The sequence below is a fragment of the Vanessa atalanta genome, chromosome 19, assembly GCF_905147765.1.
Source record: "Vanessa atalanta chromosome 19, ilVanAtal1.2, whole genome shotgun sequence".
NCBI lineage: Eukaryota > Metazoa > Arthropoda > Insecta > Lepidoptera > Nymphalidae > Vanessa > Vanessa atalanta.
In genome coordinates, this window is record NC_061889.1 from 5,848,594 (window position 1) to 5,866,576 (window position 17,983).

At 34.7% G+C, this 17,983-nt stretch overlaps 1 protein-coding gene across 2 annotated transcripts in view; it reads right to left on the minus strand.

Annotated features, from left to right (window-relative positions):
* Positions 1 to 6,915: 6,915 nt before the first annotated feature.
* LOC125071501 (atrial natriuretic peptide receptor 2-like) overlaps positions 6,916 to 17,983 on the minus strand; it is a 49,847-nt gene continuing 38,779 nt past the window's right edge. Inside the window, exons 2-8 of one of the 2 annotated variants that reach the window (XM_047681780.1) lie at positions 13,647 to 13,786; positions 10,532 to 10,676; positions 10,042 to 10,191; positions 8,598 to 8,790; positions 8,320 to 8,494; positions 7,823 to 8,013; positions 6,916 to 7,715 (exon numbers count right to left, since the gene is read on the minus strand). In XM_047681780.1, coding sequence (XP_047537736.1) covers positions 7,188 to 7,715; positions 7,823 to 8,013; positions 8,320 to 8,494; positions 8,598 to 8,790; positions 10,042 to 10,191; positions 10,532 to 10,676; positions 13,647 to 13,782 — 1,518 coding nt within the window. In that variant the 5' untranslated portion in view covers positions 13,783 to 13,786 and the 3' untranslated portion in view covers positions 6,916 to 7,187. Of the gene's footprint in view, positions 7,716 to 7,822; positions 8,014 to 8,319; positions 8,495 to 8,597; positions 8,791 to 10,041; positions 10,192 to 10,531; positions 10,677 to 10,913; positions 10,954 to 13,646; positions 13,787 to 17,983 lie in introns of those variants that run through there. The other variant, XM_047681782.1, reaches the window with a different exon arrangement.

A 17,983-nucleotide genomic window follows, 5' to 3' on the forward strand; every position in this document is an offset into this window, starting at 1 on the left:
CGGAGTCCAGCTTGCCGGAACTCTGTGAACTTTTGCCAACGAACACAAAATCGCCAACAGCGAATACTTGTGGTTGTCTTCGCGTCTCATTGGTTCGTTGATCTTGACTTGCTTGATTAGCTTCCAAGAGATCGGAGGCTTGCTGTCGCCTCAAGGTCATTAATGCGTCTCGATTTGTATTGGAATCTTCTAATGCTACATCTCTTACTAGCGCCCTCAATATGGGTGTCGTTGCCTCAATTCCAATCAAAAGTTGTAATGGTGAGGTCTGAGTGGTAGCTTGTTTTGTAATATTAAGTGTCAGCTGTATTTTCCACAGAGTATCGGACCAACTACTGCCCTTATTGTTTACTTCTACTCTTAACATATTTAGGACTGTACGGCAGTAACGCTCGGCCTGGCCATTTTCTTGATGCATTTCGGGCGTGATTAAATGCGTGGCACAACCCAACCCAGAAACCCAATTTTGAAACCCTGAACTTTCAAACATTCTACCCCGGTCAGTTATAATTAAGGATGGTGTACCAAATAATGATATTGCATTTGTAAAGACACGCTTTAATTCTTCGGTATCTTGACGGTATAAGGAATATAGAAGGCAGAACTTTGAAAATGCGTCCACTAATACCAAGACGTACTTAAATCCCTTAGATTCAGGTAGGGGACCTAAAACGTCCATATGAACAATCGAGAAGGGATTATCAGGCTTTGTCCAAGATTCTATAGGCTGATGAGGAGCCCGAGGAACCTTTTTATGCGAGAGACAGACCACACAATGGCCTATATATTTCTTAACGAATTGTCTAAGGCCAGGGAACCAGAAATGACGGAGAATCAAGTTGACAGTCTTATCCATACCAATATGTTCATGATCATCATGAAAAACGCGTAAGAGGCTGAGTCTATGACCCTTCGGGATGAAGCATAGGAGACGTGACTCCTCTCCAGTAGAACTATACTTGTAGTACAAAAGATTGTTTTTTACGACATATCGCGAAGGATCTAACTGACCGTCCCTCAATTTCTCCATTAGTTCCTGTGTTTCAGAATCGGCAGTTTGGGCAATTTGAGCCCAGTTATTAGGGCGACGAATATGTGAGACAATTGGTGGGTTTCGACTGAGAAAGTCAGCGTGTTGCATTAAAGCTCCCTTACGATATTCGATCGTGAAACGAAAGTCTTGCAAGTATACCCACCAACGAGCTACCCGTGGAACTAGATCTTTCTTTCGCTCGGTAAGCTTTAGCGAGTTACAATCCGTCACTATCTTAAAGTCAATTCCAATAAGATAGTGGCGAAAATGTTGCAGCGCTTTGACAATGGCCAAAGTCTCGAGCTCATAACTATGATATCGGGACTCCGACCCGTGAGTCGCCCTACTGTAATAGCCAACAACGCGTTTCCGTTTTCCTTCGTGTTCCTGTAGCAACACCGCGCCATAACCTATCGCGCTGGCATCAGTGTGAAGCTCAGTGGGCAATCCTGGGTCAAATATTGCTAGCACCGGTTCCTCGGTTAAACATGACATGATTTTATTACGCGCCGCGTCTTGTTCGTCACCCCAGATAAAAGGTTGTCCCTTTTTAGTTAATTTAGCAATACAAGCCGTTTTTACAGCATAATTGGGAATATACCTCCTAAAATAACCAGCGAGACCCAAAAATTGCCGCACTTGCTTGACATTCGTAGGTTTTGGTGACTTTATTAAAGCATCTACCTTCCTAGGACTCGGCCTAACCTGACCCTGACTTATAAGGCGACCTAGATATTCAACTTCGGTCTCTAAGAAGGTGCACTTTTTTAAATTTATCGAAAATCCTGCATTTGTGAGGCAAACGAGCACCTGCCGCAATAGATCAAGTCCTTCCTCTATAGAGTCCGATAATATCAAAACGTCATCAATGTAATTAAGGACCTTCCCAGAGTCTGTCAAGTGCTTAAGTGTCTTGGATATGATTCTCTGATAGACCACCGGAGCATTCGTCAAACCGTAAGGCATTTTCAAGTATTCAAAATGGCCCTCGGGCGTGACGAACGCTGTTTTCTTAATAGACTCGTCATCCTTCAGGGGCACCTGATGAAAACCAGTTGCCATATCCAGACTAGTGAAATATTTACTATTGCCCAGTTTGTCTATGTGGTCGTCTATCAGTGGCAAGGGAAATCTATCCTTAACAGTGATTGAATTTAAAGCGCGATAGTCGACGCACATCCTATCAGACCCATCTTTCTTTTTGACGAGTATGATAGGACTCGCGTACTCCGACTGTGACTCTCGGATGATACCTTTACTTAACAAGTCGTTTATTATCTCGCGAACTCTCAACTTTTCATCTGCTGATAGTTTATAGGGGCGATAATGCACAGGAACATCACTATTTAATTTAATTTCCATACTACCCGTATTGACTGTAGTCGTAGCCGTTCCCGTTACAAAATAATTGGAAAACTCATTAATTAGTGAAATAAGACGTTTTTTATCCTCGCCTAATAACCGCGTATTTATAACCTCCGTATCTAAATCGCGAATGTGATGCACCTGAACTACACTGTCTCCCCTTATTAGCCGTTGTTCATTAATGGTTCGTATATAAGTTACCCCTTTACGATTTAAAACGTCGGTTCCTATCAAAATAGGAGCGCTGATGCAATCAGAAGTTACAACATATAGATCGACCTCTATGGATAACTCTGGGAACTCAACAATCGCCGTCACATAGTAGGTGGATTCTATTTCCTGACTACCTATACCGCGCATTAAACGATATGTAGGAACCCGTTTATAATTGAGATGTTTAAGAATCGAGTCAGAAATTAAAGAAATATCAGAGCCGCTGTCGATTAAAACGTTGACCGGTAATTTATCAATGACCGCTGTCATTGCGTTTCGCCGTCCTGCGCAGTTTGACAAAAATTTACATTGCTTGTATTTACATTGCTACCCTTAGATTCAACGCGTTGTTTTGCGAAACATCTATCAGCAGTATGCCCAACCTTCTTACAGTACGTACATAACAACGGCGATCTATTAGAAGAGTCAAGAACGGCAGACGATTTATTAGATTCCGTTTTCTGTCTCTTAGCGCAATTTGATTTTACATGCCCATATTCACCACAGCGATGACATTTCGTATTACTTATAGGTTTCAACATCTTATTTTTGCGGAAGTCTGGCTGACCTACATTCGGTGTACGTACGAAATTGCGGGTAGTTCGAAAATCGGTCTTAGGTTTTGTATAAACTGATAAAAATTCCACTAATTCCTTACAGTCCAATTTAGCATTAGACGCAGCGGCTTTTATCTGTGGATCCGTAATACCCCTTATGACGATTGCCGTTTTTAGGTCATCCGATAGACCTTTCACGATATTCAAACGCAATAACGACTTGCGAGCATATTCTGCATAAGAAATAAAACTATTGGAGTCCGTTTTCATTACGTCGAACAAAACAGTTGCGATGTCGATGTTTCGAGGGCAGAGAGATCGAAATTCCAACTTAAAATTGGTCCATGAACGGTCATTGGACACCCATTCGTCAAGCCAAGAACGTGCACTGCCTTTAAGACATTTTCCTATCCGAGACAGGCACTCACGGTCATCCCAGCGATTAAGCTCACGACCCCTATCTACCTCTGCACACCAAACATCGAAATCGTGGATCTCAGGATCAAAATTTGATATGTAATAATGGACAGGTTTCGCTTGTATTAAAGATGTTAAAGCACTTACGATTTTGTTCGTCGTATCGAAGACGGACTCGACCGGCTCCGTGGCGGCAACAACAGGCGGCGGTGGAGTGTGGCATTCTCGTGCTGGACGAGGCGGTTCAGATATAGTACATTCAGTAGTAGACAGTCTACCCTCAATAGCATTTAACCTTACCAAAATCGTATCTAACGCATCATTACGAGAGCTACTGCTTATACGTGAGTCATCGCGACGCCGCTTACGAGAATGACGACTAGTATGATCGCGACCTTTCCGTGACCTGCTACGACGTTTCCGCGAGCTATCCGATATTTTCTTAGAACGTGAAGGCCGTCCCGACATGACGAAATTAAAATCTACTTCCAGTTAACTATTAATCAACAGAACACTGCACTAAAACTCAAAATGATTTATCACTAAAATAGCAAAAACACATTTAAAGAAACTGTAACTAATTCACTAAAATGGCGATAGCAATCAAGGCTTAGTGGTCAATCCCACTTCTGATTTTATGAACCAGAAGTGGAGCTATTTTTTTTAAAAATAAAATAGTTCTGCTGAAAATAGATTTTTAATTACAAAGAAACTCTAATCACAATAAGAATTAAATACGTCCGTCTCGTCCGAATGCCACCTCAAAAAGCAAAAGAAAATGATCGTCCGCGGTGGCGTGATCGCTACGTCACGATGACGCGCTGCTAGTCCCCGCCTCTTGGTCCGATATTTCCAATACTACATTATTTTCTTTGGCAGATAACATCTATTTTGACAGTTCGAAAATATTTTTATACAATTATAGATTATAATCAAAAATAAGTTACTTAATAAAAACAAACTCATCAAAGGGGGGCAACGCACCTGTGTTGCAAATGTTCATAGGTGTTGGTAGTCACTTTCCATCAGTTGAGCCGACTGAACGTTTACCACTTAGCCATAAAAAGGTTCAACAAATAGCCGCTAAAATCAAAGGCAAACCAATGCACAGGAGATATATTAAAATTATACATAAGTGATAAGGCCTGGACCTACACATTAGGTTACTAAAAATATCACCCATACTTAAAGAAAAATCAAATACAATGTAAATGCTTTCATCCCGAACCCGACTTGCCTTTTAAACTTGCCCAATAGCCGACGTGGAAATCAAGAAAAGTTTTCCAATATCATTTATAAATATCAAAAGAAGCAATGTATAACTAATATATTCAAGAATTGAACTTTGTTGAACATGGAGTTCAATAAAGTTCAATTCTTGAGTTTTAAAAGTTTGTGACAACTTTGACATTCGTCAATTACATATATATTACTTAAATAGATTTCGAAATAACTTGTAAGGGAACAGAACACACATGTCGTTTGTTGAGAAGGATGGCGTGTCTAACTTTTTTTTTTATGGCATTGGTTGGCGGACGAGCATATGGGCCACCTGATGGTAAGTGGTTACCACTGCCCATAGGAGAAGGTGCTGTAAGAAGTATTAGCCATTCCTTACATCACCTATGCGCCACCAACCTTGGGAACTAAGATGTCATGTCCCTTGTGCCTGTGATTACACTGGCTCACTCACTCTTCTAACCGTAACACAACAATACAGAGTACTGTTATTTGGCGGTAGAATATCTGACGGGTGGGTACCTACCCAGGCGGGCTTGACAAAGCCCTACCACCAAGAAAACTTTGTTTTACAATTCTTTGTTTGTCAAATTCTTTGTTTTACACCTATAAGCCAAGAATAATTTTCGTGTTATTATTGTTTCTTATTTCGGTTTTTTTTTTATTATTCTTTTTATTCCAGATTTACTATACGACTATTTCAAAGTTCGCGAAAAATAATAACTAATTTAATTTCAATACTTTTTAATTCTAAAAGAATTAAAAAGTATTCTCGATTCTTTAACTCTATTATATATTATAATCTTTATTCAAGATTTGTCGATTTTTGTGTTCAGAATGGTATATTGTTTTACAATTAGGAAATAAAGTACTACAAAATACATTAAACATTTATTTAATCAAATTTAACTTTATTTGTGGTTTGACAGATTGTAACTAATTTACAATGAAACATGAAATCATTTAAAATAATATAGATTCAATTCACAGCTCTTATAAAAATCTTGTACTATAACAATAACATTATCACAATTAAACGCCTACAACTACATCAAATAGAATCTAAAAATTTGAAACATGTCTACAAAAACTTAAACATTCATTGCAGTAACAGTGAATACACTAACAGTTATAAACTTGACTTAAATATAATCTATTTAAATGCAACAAAAACATGAAATATAAACATTAAAACAAAAATCACTATATTATCAGAAATACAATCTATTCCAACCAGAAGAGGACAAATGCCAAATAAACAACATCGAATTGACGCAATATCATTGGTCGAGAACTTGAATAATCCATGACATTCATTGTGGGCTGCGGAAAAATGGCGTTTTGAACGTCCACGAAGCCGTCATTGACAATTAAAGTGGATATAAGTACGTAGTTGAATGGAATAGTGTTGTATTATAAATAAAGACATATTAATGAAGAAATGTTAGTAGTACAAAATATAGCTGTGCCATTAACAAAACGCATGAAATACGTAAATCTAAGGCTTATTTATCTTCATTCTTTGATTGGAATAGACTATAAATAGATACAATATTATTAAACTATACGGTAAAGCTGAGATTTAAAGCAAATAAGTTACTTTACCCAATACTTTTGGTATCTAATACGTACTAACGAGTATGTTGCTATGAATTTCGCTTCATTGACTAATTTAATTTACTTCACATTAAAAATAAGTCATGTTCTAAAAGAAGGTTAACGCTTAAAGCTGAGAATTTTTCATTTTAATTTATATACATACCTTCTATTAGAAGCGATGAAGACACTAACGTAAAGACAAATTCTACACATTTAAAAGGTTTTAGTTTGATTTCATGGAATATTAAATGTATGTTATGAGTGTTACTTGATTAAGTAAACACTGGATTTAAAAGTACGGAAGTATAAAAGGTCAGTAAAAACACTACAGGATCTAATATTATAAAGTACATTTATAATCTGATTAAATTTATATTAACACATAATTCTCACTACGGCTTTCTGTTTGTTCGCTTTTGCGTCATCTTATTCTATTGTAGAAATATAATTTTAAATAAGTGTATATTTTATAACATCTAGAATAATTTGTGTTATTATATTTCTTATACTAAAATTCGGAGTAGGTATTAGATCACCCACATAATAAAGACTACTACTAATAGTTTTATAGTTAGATAATGTACATATTACAAGTTTAAATTATTGACTAGACCATCGAGTCATTTAGGTGCTTTGCACTACAATAATAAATTACTAATTTGAATACTTTCTACTGTAAATATATATAAATAAATATGCAGAAACTTCGAACTCTTCCCAGAGATTACAAGAAATTAACGCAAATAATTTCATCGTTTACCATTTCAGTCTTCACTTTTTATGCTCTTCTGTTTAGTATTTTTAACTTCGTTTGTTGTATTGATCGTATTATTGAATCTGTTCACCACATCTCTTACTTTCCCTTTGTTGATAACAAGCCCTTTATCGTACGTCGGAGTGATTAGGCCTTTCTCATTACCATTACAAATGGGCTTGTTAATATTTTGCGCTGAAGCCAAAGTAGCGCTTTGAGACAATCTAAATTCTCGCACAGCATTGTCTATGTTGTTTATAAGATCTTTGGCAACGAATGTTGCTATCTCATGTTTGATGCGATCTCTCTCTGTTAATATTTCCGTCGGCCTAGTTGTGTTTTCTTTTGTTCCATTCCTTTCCGGGCTTTGACTGTGCGTGAGTGAGTGTGATGCAGGGCTGTCTGGGCCTTGAAATGTGATGCTGGGGTTATTAGTGATTGTATTTTCATTGTATTTGTTGGTTTGTTCGTAGGTGTTGCTTATGAAAGAAGCTGACCTTTCACCAATTAACCAGTATGTTGTCATTTTACCCTTTCCCTAAAAACAAAAGTTGTAATTAAATGAAATAAATTATAATTATGTTTGAATTCTTTAGAATTTCAAAAGTAAAATTTGTATATTTATTTGTACAATGTTGAATTTACCTTCATTGTTATTTCTCCTCGACATTCCAGATCGAAGCAATCATACAAGTCAAGAACTTCCTTTGTTTTAGGACTGACATGAATTCTAAGTGCTTCCCCGTGAGATTCCATCCGAGATGCCGTGTTAACAGTGTCTCCAAATAAACAATATCGTGGCATTTTCAAGCCCACAACACCAGCTACGCAGGGACCTGTGACAAGTTGATAATTTACAATAAAAATGATTGCAAATAACGCCGAAGGAAGTTTTCTCGTTCAGGTTTTCCTTACTTTCAACGCTAGCTATTATTTTCGTGAAAATAGATTCCTATATTTCAACGTTAAGCCAGACAAACAAAAACATTAACCTCTTTCAACTCCCCATCATTACTATAAGTTTTACCAAACAAAAGGCACGGGAAAATTAGTGTTTATATGAAATCGAGCAAAAATTGAAGGTTAACTATGTCATAAGAACTGTACTGAACATATAACAAAAAATTCAATTAATTCCAAACCTGAATGCATCCCAATTCTCAGAAGTAATTTTTCTCCAGGCCGATGTGGAACAGTCTTAACTCTGACTGCCCGAAGTAATGCTAATGACATACTCGCGATCTCAGCCGCATGACGATTACCATTACGCATCGGAAGTCCAGATACTACCATATATGCATCACCGATTGTCTCCACCTATAAAAAAGTGGAAATCAAATATTGTTGTCAAATGCTAAAACTTATTCTTAGATTTATCTATTTATTTTGATAAATAATCTCATTATATAAAAGGACCTACTTTATATACATCAAAATTTTCAATTATCGAATCGAAGCTGGTGTACAAATCGTTTAGTAGATCCACAACTTCAAGAGGTGTAGATTCAGCAGATAACTGCGTAAATCCGATGATATCGCTGAAGTAGATTGTCACTTGATCGTACGTCTCCGCCATAACCGGTTGACCCATTATTAGTTGAGAAGCTACGGATCTAAAATAAAATTAGCGGTTAATTATCCTGTCTAATAAGTATATTAATCTATCAAATACTGCATCTTTTGTCTATTGGGACAGCTTCCTTCCCAAGCTTCGGGCCATAGCAGGAGTAAAACCGTTAAGTCCTGCGCTTGAATTCTCTCAGTTGACGTTGGATTGGAACTCTATAATATTTCCTACATGGTTTGCTAATTTCTATTAAAAATGGGTGCAATGACCTATGTAAATCTGTTTGGAGGTTACCATATTCAAAAATCGATAAAACTGAATATGAAATAAAATTAAATATCGCTTATCTGTAATAGTTTTTTGTTTATTTGTTTTTCCAAAAATATGAAGAGCTATGTACGAAGTAATATATTTATGAATCCATCAATATTTGCTGATAACACTATACGGGTTCACGGTCGAGTCCAGTCCTATGGGATCTATCGCGGGATTAATCGAGAAAAGTAATCACGATGGGGATTTTTTTCGATTTCACTGCCGACATCGTGTATTCACATTAAACTTTGTGTGATTATGACTATAATATGTAAATGTTTTCATAGACGTCAGTTTTTAGTTAATTCGCTTAGTCGTAAACATGTCCAATCCATTATGATTTATTTTGACACGGGTTTCGAACTCTCTGCGTCGTTGTTTCAATAATTACTTGATTATTTCGCTATAAACCTAAATTTAATCTGATATTATTGCTAAATTTGAGTTTATCTTTCTAAAGATATGGTAAAATAATATGATAAAACCACTATATTACAAAAATTTACTAATTAAGTGAACTTTTAGAAAACCATTGAGAAATATTTTTATGAAGACTGAAGGAAAAAATTAAAATTAAATTTAGGGATAAGATTATTACACCGCGCGGCTCCAATACCAGTTGGTGGATACACATGTCATTTGCTGAATGTCATTGAAATAAGAGCAGCTCGTCATGAATTATAAGCACAAATTAAGCAATTGAAAATTCAGTGGGGCTTCTAAATCCTTCTAATCACTGAGTCATCTCAGCTCTGAAGACTAAAGAATCCGAAATATATTTTAAGTGAAATAAAAATATTATATTATTATTAAATATATTATACTACATAGTCATCTATCGCCAATATATATGGATTGTTTCGTAGGTCTTCTCCCAAATTATTTATAACGAACTGAAACTTAAAACAAAGAATTTGTTGAAGAATCACGAATTCTATTTTTAAGACTTATCAATATTTTCACCGACTACTATAATACTTACTTTGGCAACAACTGGTACAGTAACTCCTCGCATTTTCGCTTCTCCTCCAAATAATCTGACGTTCTTTCCTCCACCAAAGCCTCCAAATTATTTGCGTATTGTTCCACTTGTGTCAGAAGCATGTCCAAGCGTGTCGATGTCTCGCAGTCCCTTTTAAATTATATACATATTATAAATGATTTTAAATATAAATTAAAAAAATAAAACGGAACCATAAAAGACCAAAACGTAACGTACAAAAAGAAAACTCCAAAAGTTACTTGGAACAAGAAATGATTAATAGAATTAAAAACTAAAAACTATCATATTAAACACAACTTTATAAAAAAAATGTTACGGATACTACGTTCCTCTCGTACTCGGATACTGTTCTTTATACTATATATTTTTTTAATTTTGTTATATACTCAATACATTATTATATAAATACTGCGATATATTATTATATAGAAAAAAATAATTTATGATTAAATATCATTTGGTTAATTACTTGTTGATTCGGTGTATATTTTCCTTCAAAGCTGAGAAATCCGGTCGATCGTCATCTGGGAGGGTCCAAGGTGGTTCACCCGTAAGGGACTGGCGCGGTGACACTGATAAGGGAGACGTACCGCGGTTACGCATATCAGCATTACCTGAAAATTCTTAACATTAGGCAAAAGCGACGTAATCGTTTAAATTAAAATATATATAACACTTTTTTCGTAAAGGAATTTATTGTTTTGACGTATAATGTTTAAAAATATCTTTCGATACGAACACAATTTTCATTATCTATTGATTTATCGGACAGTATAGAATTTAAATAAATTTATATTATAATATTTGTAATTTAAGACTACTACTACTACTAAATTAAAATCAAATTATACTTTATTAAAGTAGGCTTGTACGAGCACATTTGAATCGCCATCTAGATGGTTAATTTTCATATCAAGCTACCGATTCCGAATGTTGATTCTACCGAGAAGTACCGATAAGAAATGGTTGCGTAATTATAAAACATAGGTTTGTTCTGTAAACTGTATATAAAATGTGATTAATTTATTAACTTTTTATAAATTTTGACCACATACCCGAAAAAGTTGAATCATTTAAATAAATGTCAAATATAATTTAAAAAAAAAAAACAATTTAAAACATTGCATTTTTCATGAAAAATTATATTTAATTGAATTGCTGTTGACTGCTTTGCAGAGACCTTCAAAATGTACGACAAATATAAGTCTAAGCAATTAACTGCAGTAATTAATATTTCAAACCTTTGCCCTACTTTCTGAACAGCGAGAAAAAAAAATTATAAACACGCAAATGTGCATTTATAACTATATCAAGAATACTCTACAACACGTTTCAATATAATTTCATTCGACTCTATTTCCTCACAATATGTTTCTGTAAAGCGAGTTTTTCTAATACATAGTGTATTAGAAACAACTCACTGGACAACAAGCTTGGTTAATAAACCAATAATCTTCTGTTACAATCTACTTTCTCTTCCAACTGAGTAATTTCAGCATACATGTATTTTCTACATGTCCATATTTTATATTGGAGCAAGATAAAAGACATAATATGTTGAACAATTTATGTGAAAACTTAACTTAGTGGTAGGGCTTTGTGCAGGCCCGTCTGGGTACCAGCCACTTATCACATATTCGACCGTAAAATAGAAATATTTGGTTTTGTTTTATATCGGTACGAAAGCTGTATGAATCAGGATAAGGATAAGATAGACAGACACAAGGGACTTAACATTTTAGTTCTAAATGTTTGTGGCGCATTGACGATGAAGGAACGGTTAATATTTCTTAAAGCCCCTATGTACATATATGGGCGGTGGTGACCACTTACCATCAGGTGACCCATATGCCCGTCCGCCTAACATTAAACTGAATTACATATTACTATTATTTACGACGAATATAATTATAAAAAAAACAATTTCCCAAATTTGGCAAATTGTTGGCAAACAACCAAAAGTTCATTATTACGTTTTGTTAAGTTTACTTGCAAATAACAGATTTTCTCGTTTACTCGTGAAAAATGGTTTAGACGGCTAAACGCTCTCAAATCATTTACTTAACTCCAGAACTATTTACGACCCCGCCTAGTTTGTGACCAGATCTTTTTGTGACAAGAAAAAGTGTTAGTGTGCAGTGATCTATTTCTTACAGTACTTATGACCGAATGGGATCACTAACTACCATTTGCTTGTCTTTACATTCATAACATAAAAATTATTTTATTTATACTGTCATTTACATAAAAAGTAACAAAATGTGCAACTACGCTATCGTAAATATCTGAAGAAAATTTAAATGTATTTTTTGTTTCAAGTGAACTCAATTTTTAACTTAAAACGCGTAAATGCACTATCTAATTGAAGAGTCTAGACATACAAATAAAATACTTCGTGAAATACTTTTTCATTGTACCGTATATAAAATATATATCGTTATAAATAGTCGAACATTTTCAGCTTCAATATTTTGTTGGTAATAAATCATCGAAGTTATACGTGTCTGTTGTACGGCTGTTTTAAACTTGACGCTACGCAACATGACATTAATAAGAAAACTTCGTACAAACACATTCCCCCTAGAATATGTGTTTGAACGTATTTTATAAACCGACGGACTTGTTGCATACAGTTTTATTACATAGTTCATGGAATATGGAATATAACATTTTATTAATATATTTCTATGAATATGTTCAACGTTTATCTTTTGTTACTTTTATTTTGTTGAACTTTTTGTACATATTTTTTATGTGATTTATGTACCTATTATTGTTTTATTTCTGTATTTGAAATGAAACCTCTTTGGGTATTATGGGAATAAGGATTATAGACGAATATTGAGATTTTATTCTAACGATACATTTTTTGTTCCTTAATATTAAATTATATAATTATACTAATAAAAGTTAGTTTACCCGCGGTACCACATGGAAGAAATTCATTAATTAATTAATGGAAAAAAATTCTAAAACTTGGATACCTTTAACGCAAACTACTCCTTCGAGGAGTGAATTAAAAAAAGTAACCTTTATCCTTGCTTAAGGTAAAACTTACTTCGTGCCAAATTTTATCAAAATCGGTTTAGTCGTTTGTTCGTAACTTACAGTGTTAGAATTTATAATATTTTAAAATTTCAAATTAAGCATACAATAGTGGGCTTCACAATAAGCAGTCTAAGCAGCACTAGGGTACTGTAGTACCCTAAATTCAAAAGCATTCAGAAAAGAATATATTTGGAAATAAAAGAAGGAATTTTATGTAATCTTATTTTTATAAAGTCGGTAAATAGGATATGTATATGGAACACTTAATACATATTCATTCCTTAGAACAGCAATGCGCCATCAACCTTGGGAACTCAAATGTTTTCGGTTATTTATAATAGGTGATCTGCCACCAAATAAACTAAACCAAATAATATGCTGTTTACTAAACTATAACTTGTTAGGGCTTCCTACAACTTCAATTTATAAGTTAAGTCCAAAAGCCCCAAAGGTCTCAAAATCTTGAGCCACCTTTTGAACTTAATAAAATTGTCGATGACAAATTTCTTTAGAAATTTTGCTTTAAAGATACATACGTCTAAATTTGTCTTCCAATATGGCGGCGCAGTAATCGCACGCTAAAGTACAATGTGGCCGTCGAGATTCCAACAGTGGACTGACGGCACGCCTCGGGCTCGGGGAGTCCCCGCCTCCCGGCGGAACCAGGGACATGATTCTGTGAAATAAAAAATATATGAAGTTCGAGTGTATTGTTTTTTAGTCTCTATAGAGTTATAGTTTATAATGGAAAAAAATGTATAGGAACGAATTTACTTTTAAATAGAGAACGAATATTACGTTATAGAAACAACTGAATTCTATAGAATCAATCAATAGTTTTTACAACTTACTTAGAATCTATATACTATTGCAAATATATCTTTATATTAATGAGTGCGCTCATACGTGGTTAATAAAAAACTGATTATTAATTGATAAAAATGAAGCTCGCTTGTTAAAATATATTTTAAAGATTACTACGATAAAATATCCTAAGGCTTTCTACTCACGGCTTATGCAGCCGATATTAATAGGACCCACTAAAAAGAGATATTCAAACAATTTATAAGTTGACTGCTTAAATGCTTTATGAAGTAAATTTACCCTATTAAATAAGGTTAGTAACGGTTTTTAAGAACAATGTTTACGAAAATTCAAACCTGAAATATTAATATAAGAATATCATATTTCTGTCAAAACAATAATAATTTCAAAAACTTAAATTGTGATGCTGCCTAGTTATAAAAACTAAAGACTGACGGATGTATGTGGTTGACTTTATTCTTCAATAAGTTGTTGCATGAAGAAACCATCCCTCAAGAATGGTGCAGTAGTTCGCTAGTGCCCATCTTCAAAAGTAAAGGGGATATACAGGATTGCAACAACTATAGAGGGATAAAGCTCATGTCACATACTATGAAAATATGGGAGAAGGTAATAGAGAGAAGATTGTGAGAAGAGAGTGAAATTGCCCAAAATCAGTTTGGGTTTATGTCAGGTCGAGGGACAATGGACGCTATTTTTGCACTCCGCCAATTGTGCGAGAAGTACAGACGTGCTCACAAGAACCTGCACATGGTATTCATTGATCTCGAGAAAGCCTATGATAGGGTGCCTCGTGAAGTGTTATGGTGGGCATTGAAAGAGAAAGGTTTGCCTGGGAAGTATGTGGAGTTAGTCCGTGCTATGTACAGGGGATCCTGTACCTACGTCCGATCGTCTGCCGGCAACACTGACCAGTTCAGTGTGGCTGTAGGGTTGCACCAAGGGTCGGCTCTAAGTCCTTACCTCTTCCTGCTGATTATGGACGCTCTAACGGCGAACATACAGGAGGAGGCACCCTGGTGCATGCTTTTTGCCGACGACATTGTACTGGTTGGTGAAGATGGACCTGAGATCCAGAATAGATTGGAAGATTGGCAACAGAAACTGGAGAATGTTGGCTTGAAAATCAGTAGAACGAAGACTGAATACATGTTCTGCGATTTCGGCGGTCTCTCCGGTCCTGAAGCCATAGCGCTTGATGGCGTAGCCCTTCCTTTCTGCTCCGACTTCCGGTATCTCGGTTCACTCATTCAAGGCGATGGCGAAATAGATCGAACGGTAAAGCACAGGATTAACACAGGGTGGATGAAATGGCGGCAGGTTACGGGAACAATTTGTGACCCCCGTATTCCCCTTAGACTTAAGGGGAAGATCTATAAGACCATGATCAGACCTGCTATTTTATATGGATCAGAGTGTTGGGCTATAAAAGGGATGACTGAAAGACAATTGCATGTGGCGGAGATGAGAATGCTGAGAGCAATGTGTGGTGTTACGCGAATGGATAGAGTAAGGAATGAGTACATAAGAGGAAGTTTGAAAGTGGCACCGGTAACCGAGAAGCTATCTGGAAACCGGCTGTCTTGGTATGGGCATGTTATGCGGAGGAATGAGGACCATGTTGTGAGAAAGGTTTTGAGTATGGATGTGGATGGATATAGAGGTAGGGGACGACCCAAGAAACGATGGATGGATTGTGTGAAAGACGATATGGTTAGAAAGAATGTTACTTGTGAGATGACGTCTGACAGAGAAGTATGGAAGAAAAAGACATGCTGCGCCGACCCCAAGTAAAATTGGGATAAGGGCAGGAGGATGATGCCTAGTTATAAAAATGTACTCACTAAAATAAAAAAAATACAAATGTCTGCCTTTGTATTTTTTTGTATTTATTTGTATGAAAACATGTCTGTTACACAATAATAAAAAATAAAAAATATATGATGTAGTTAGTATATATGAAACAAAATTTAGGACATTAAATCTAAAACATCTTGATACCACGATTTGGTAAAAAAACAATAACTTCGAGCCCGTTTCAAATAATAACTAAAATAATACTATTAGTATGCAAGCAAGAATTGTTAAAAAAGTACACATTTTCCTAAAGTTTTGGAACATGGCACTAAATAACTAAAGATTAATACGGCTACGTAGTAATATTTAGTTCGACACTCAATAAGTTAAAATACTTGAACAATGCATGAAGAAATTGGATGAAAACTTAACAAATCTAAAGATTTGTTAATAAGCGACAAATCAAATTCATTTGGTGAATTAAGAGTAATTACTGAGTTCTTAATAGTTCTTCTAGGTAGAATCATTTCGAACCTATGTTAGCTTGGCATTAATAAATCTTTCTCTAAATATATATAGATTACTAGCTCTTACTCGCGGCTTTGCTCGCGTATAATATGAATATATTAACTAAATTAACAAATTAACTTAAAATATAACATCAATATAAGAACTCTTTGTATTTTTTGTACCACATTGGTGTGTATTTCAGCCCTTACAGTAGCTTATCCAGAAACGCTTAAATACGTATCAACTCATTTTTAATTGGTATCTCAAAAATAAAAATACCCCTTTAGGGGTAGAATTTCAAAAAACCCCTCTTTAGTGGCTGTCAAGATATGTTATTTTATAAGTGTACAGCCTAAAATATAACGTTTATGCTTCTAATTCTAAAAATGACAATACTTTCATACAACCTTTCACCCCCCCTTTTCAACCTTTTACAGCACTTTTTTCCAATTAAAAAGTATGTCCTTTCTCAGGCTCTAGACTATTTGTGTACCAAATTTCATTTAAATCGGTCCAGTAGTTTTGGCGTGAAAGCGAGACAGATTTACTTTCGCATTTATATTATCAGTATGGATTATCGCAGAATATTTTGTACAACAAAGTTGTATTTTATTTGAAAAGCTTGCTTGACAAAGGATGATGTTATTACATTGTATTGTAGTTTAATGGTCTGTGAGTGTCTTTGTGCTCACTTTTTGTCGCTCCCTCGTAAATCTTAAAGCATGAACTCTGTGGACGAATTAAATCCATTGTTGACTTTAGAAATTTTGGGTTCTTTACTTGTAAAGGTAGGAAGTAAAATATATTCACAAGAAAAATATAATCAACTGAAAAAATAATGTACTATTGTTTTGTTACATTTCATAATCCTTTACAAAATACAGGGATACATTGCTAATGATTTCAGCATAATATTTGTTTTTACGTATAATTAAGAATTATTTTGAATCACAAATAGCTCATATTTATTTCAAAAGCAACTTTTTAATACACAATCATCTTAACTGGCTGATTTAAATAAAATTGTACCACTTGTTTACACTGTGTATTATAATTCTAAATACTTAGTCCAGGATAAATCTTTTACATAATAAAAGACAAAGTCGCTTCCCACCGTCTGTACGCTTAGAACTTTTAAATTACGCAACGAATTTTAATGCGGATTTTATCAATAAAAGAGTGATTCAAGCTAAAGGTTTATATAAATATACATATAATACAACCTTAATGGTATAGAAAAATCGAGAATTTTAACAATAAAAACAAACAATATGTTTTATTTTTACGTTTGTTTTATGAATATATTTGTTGTATATTATATAGTATATACGGATACCTAGTTCAACTATAAATCAAAAACATTGAACGGAAACATAATATGTTAACAATTAACCTCGACATTTCCATATATATATTGTGGCTATTTTCGAATATAGTTTGTTGCAAGTTTGTTCACTTTTTAAAATGTGACGTAATTGCCCATAAACGTCCAAACGCTCGCAAGAGACGGCCTTGCCACTTACATGGGACTGGGTTTTAATCCGTTGTGCATTAAAACCATCCAGTGCGAGTTTGTGGATGAAACAAACATGAGTCAGAAATTTTATCCAAAACATTGATTTTTCCATATTTTGATTTACCAGAGCACGAGATGAATAAAATACAAATTTAATTAATTAAAAAACGGCGTTTGCCTGGGTTTGATCCGACAATCTTCAGTTAAGCTTTACATTTTCACTGT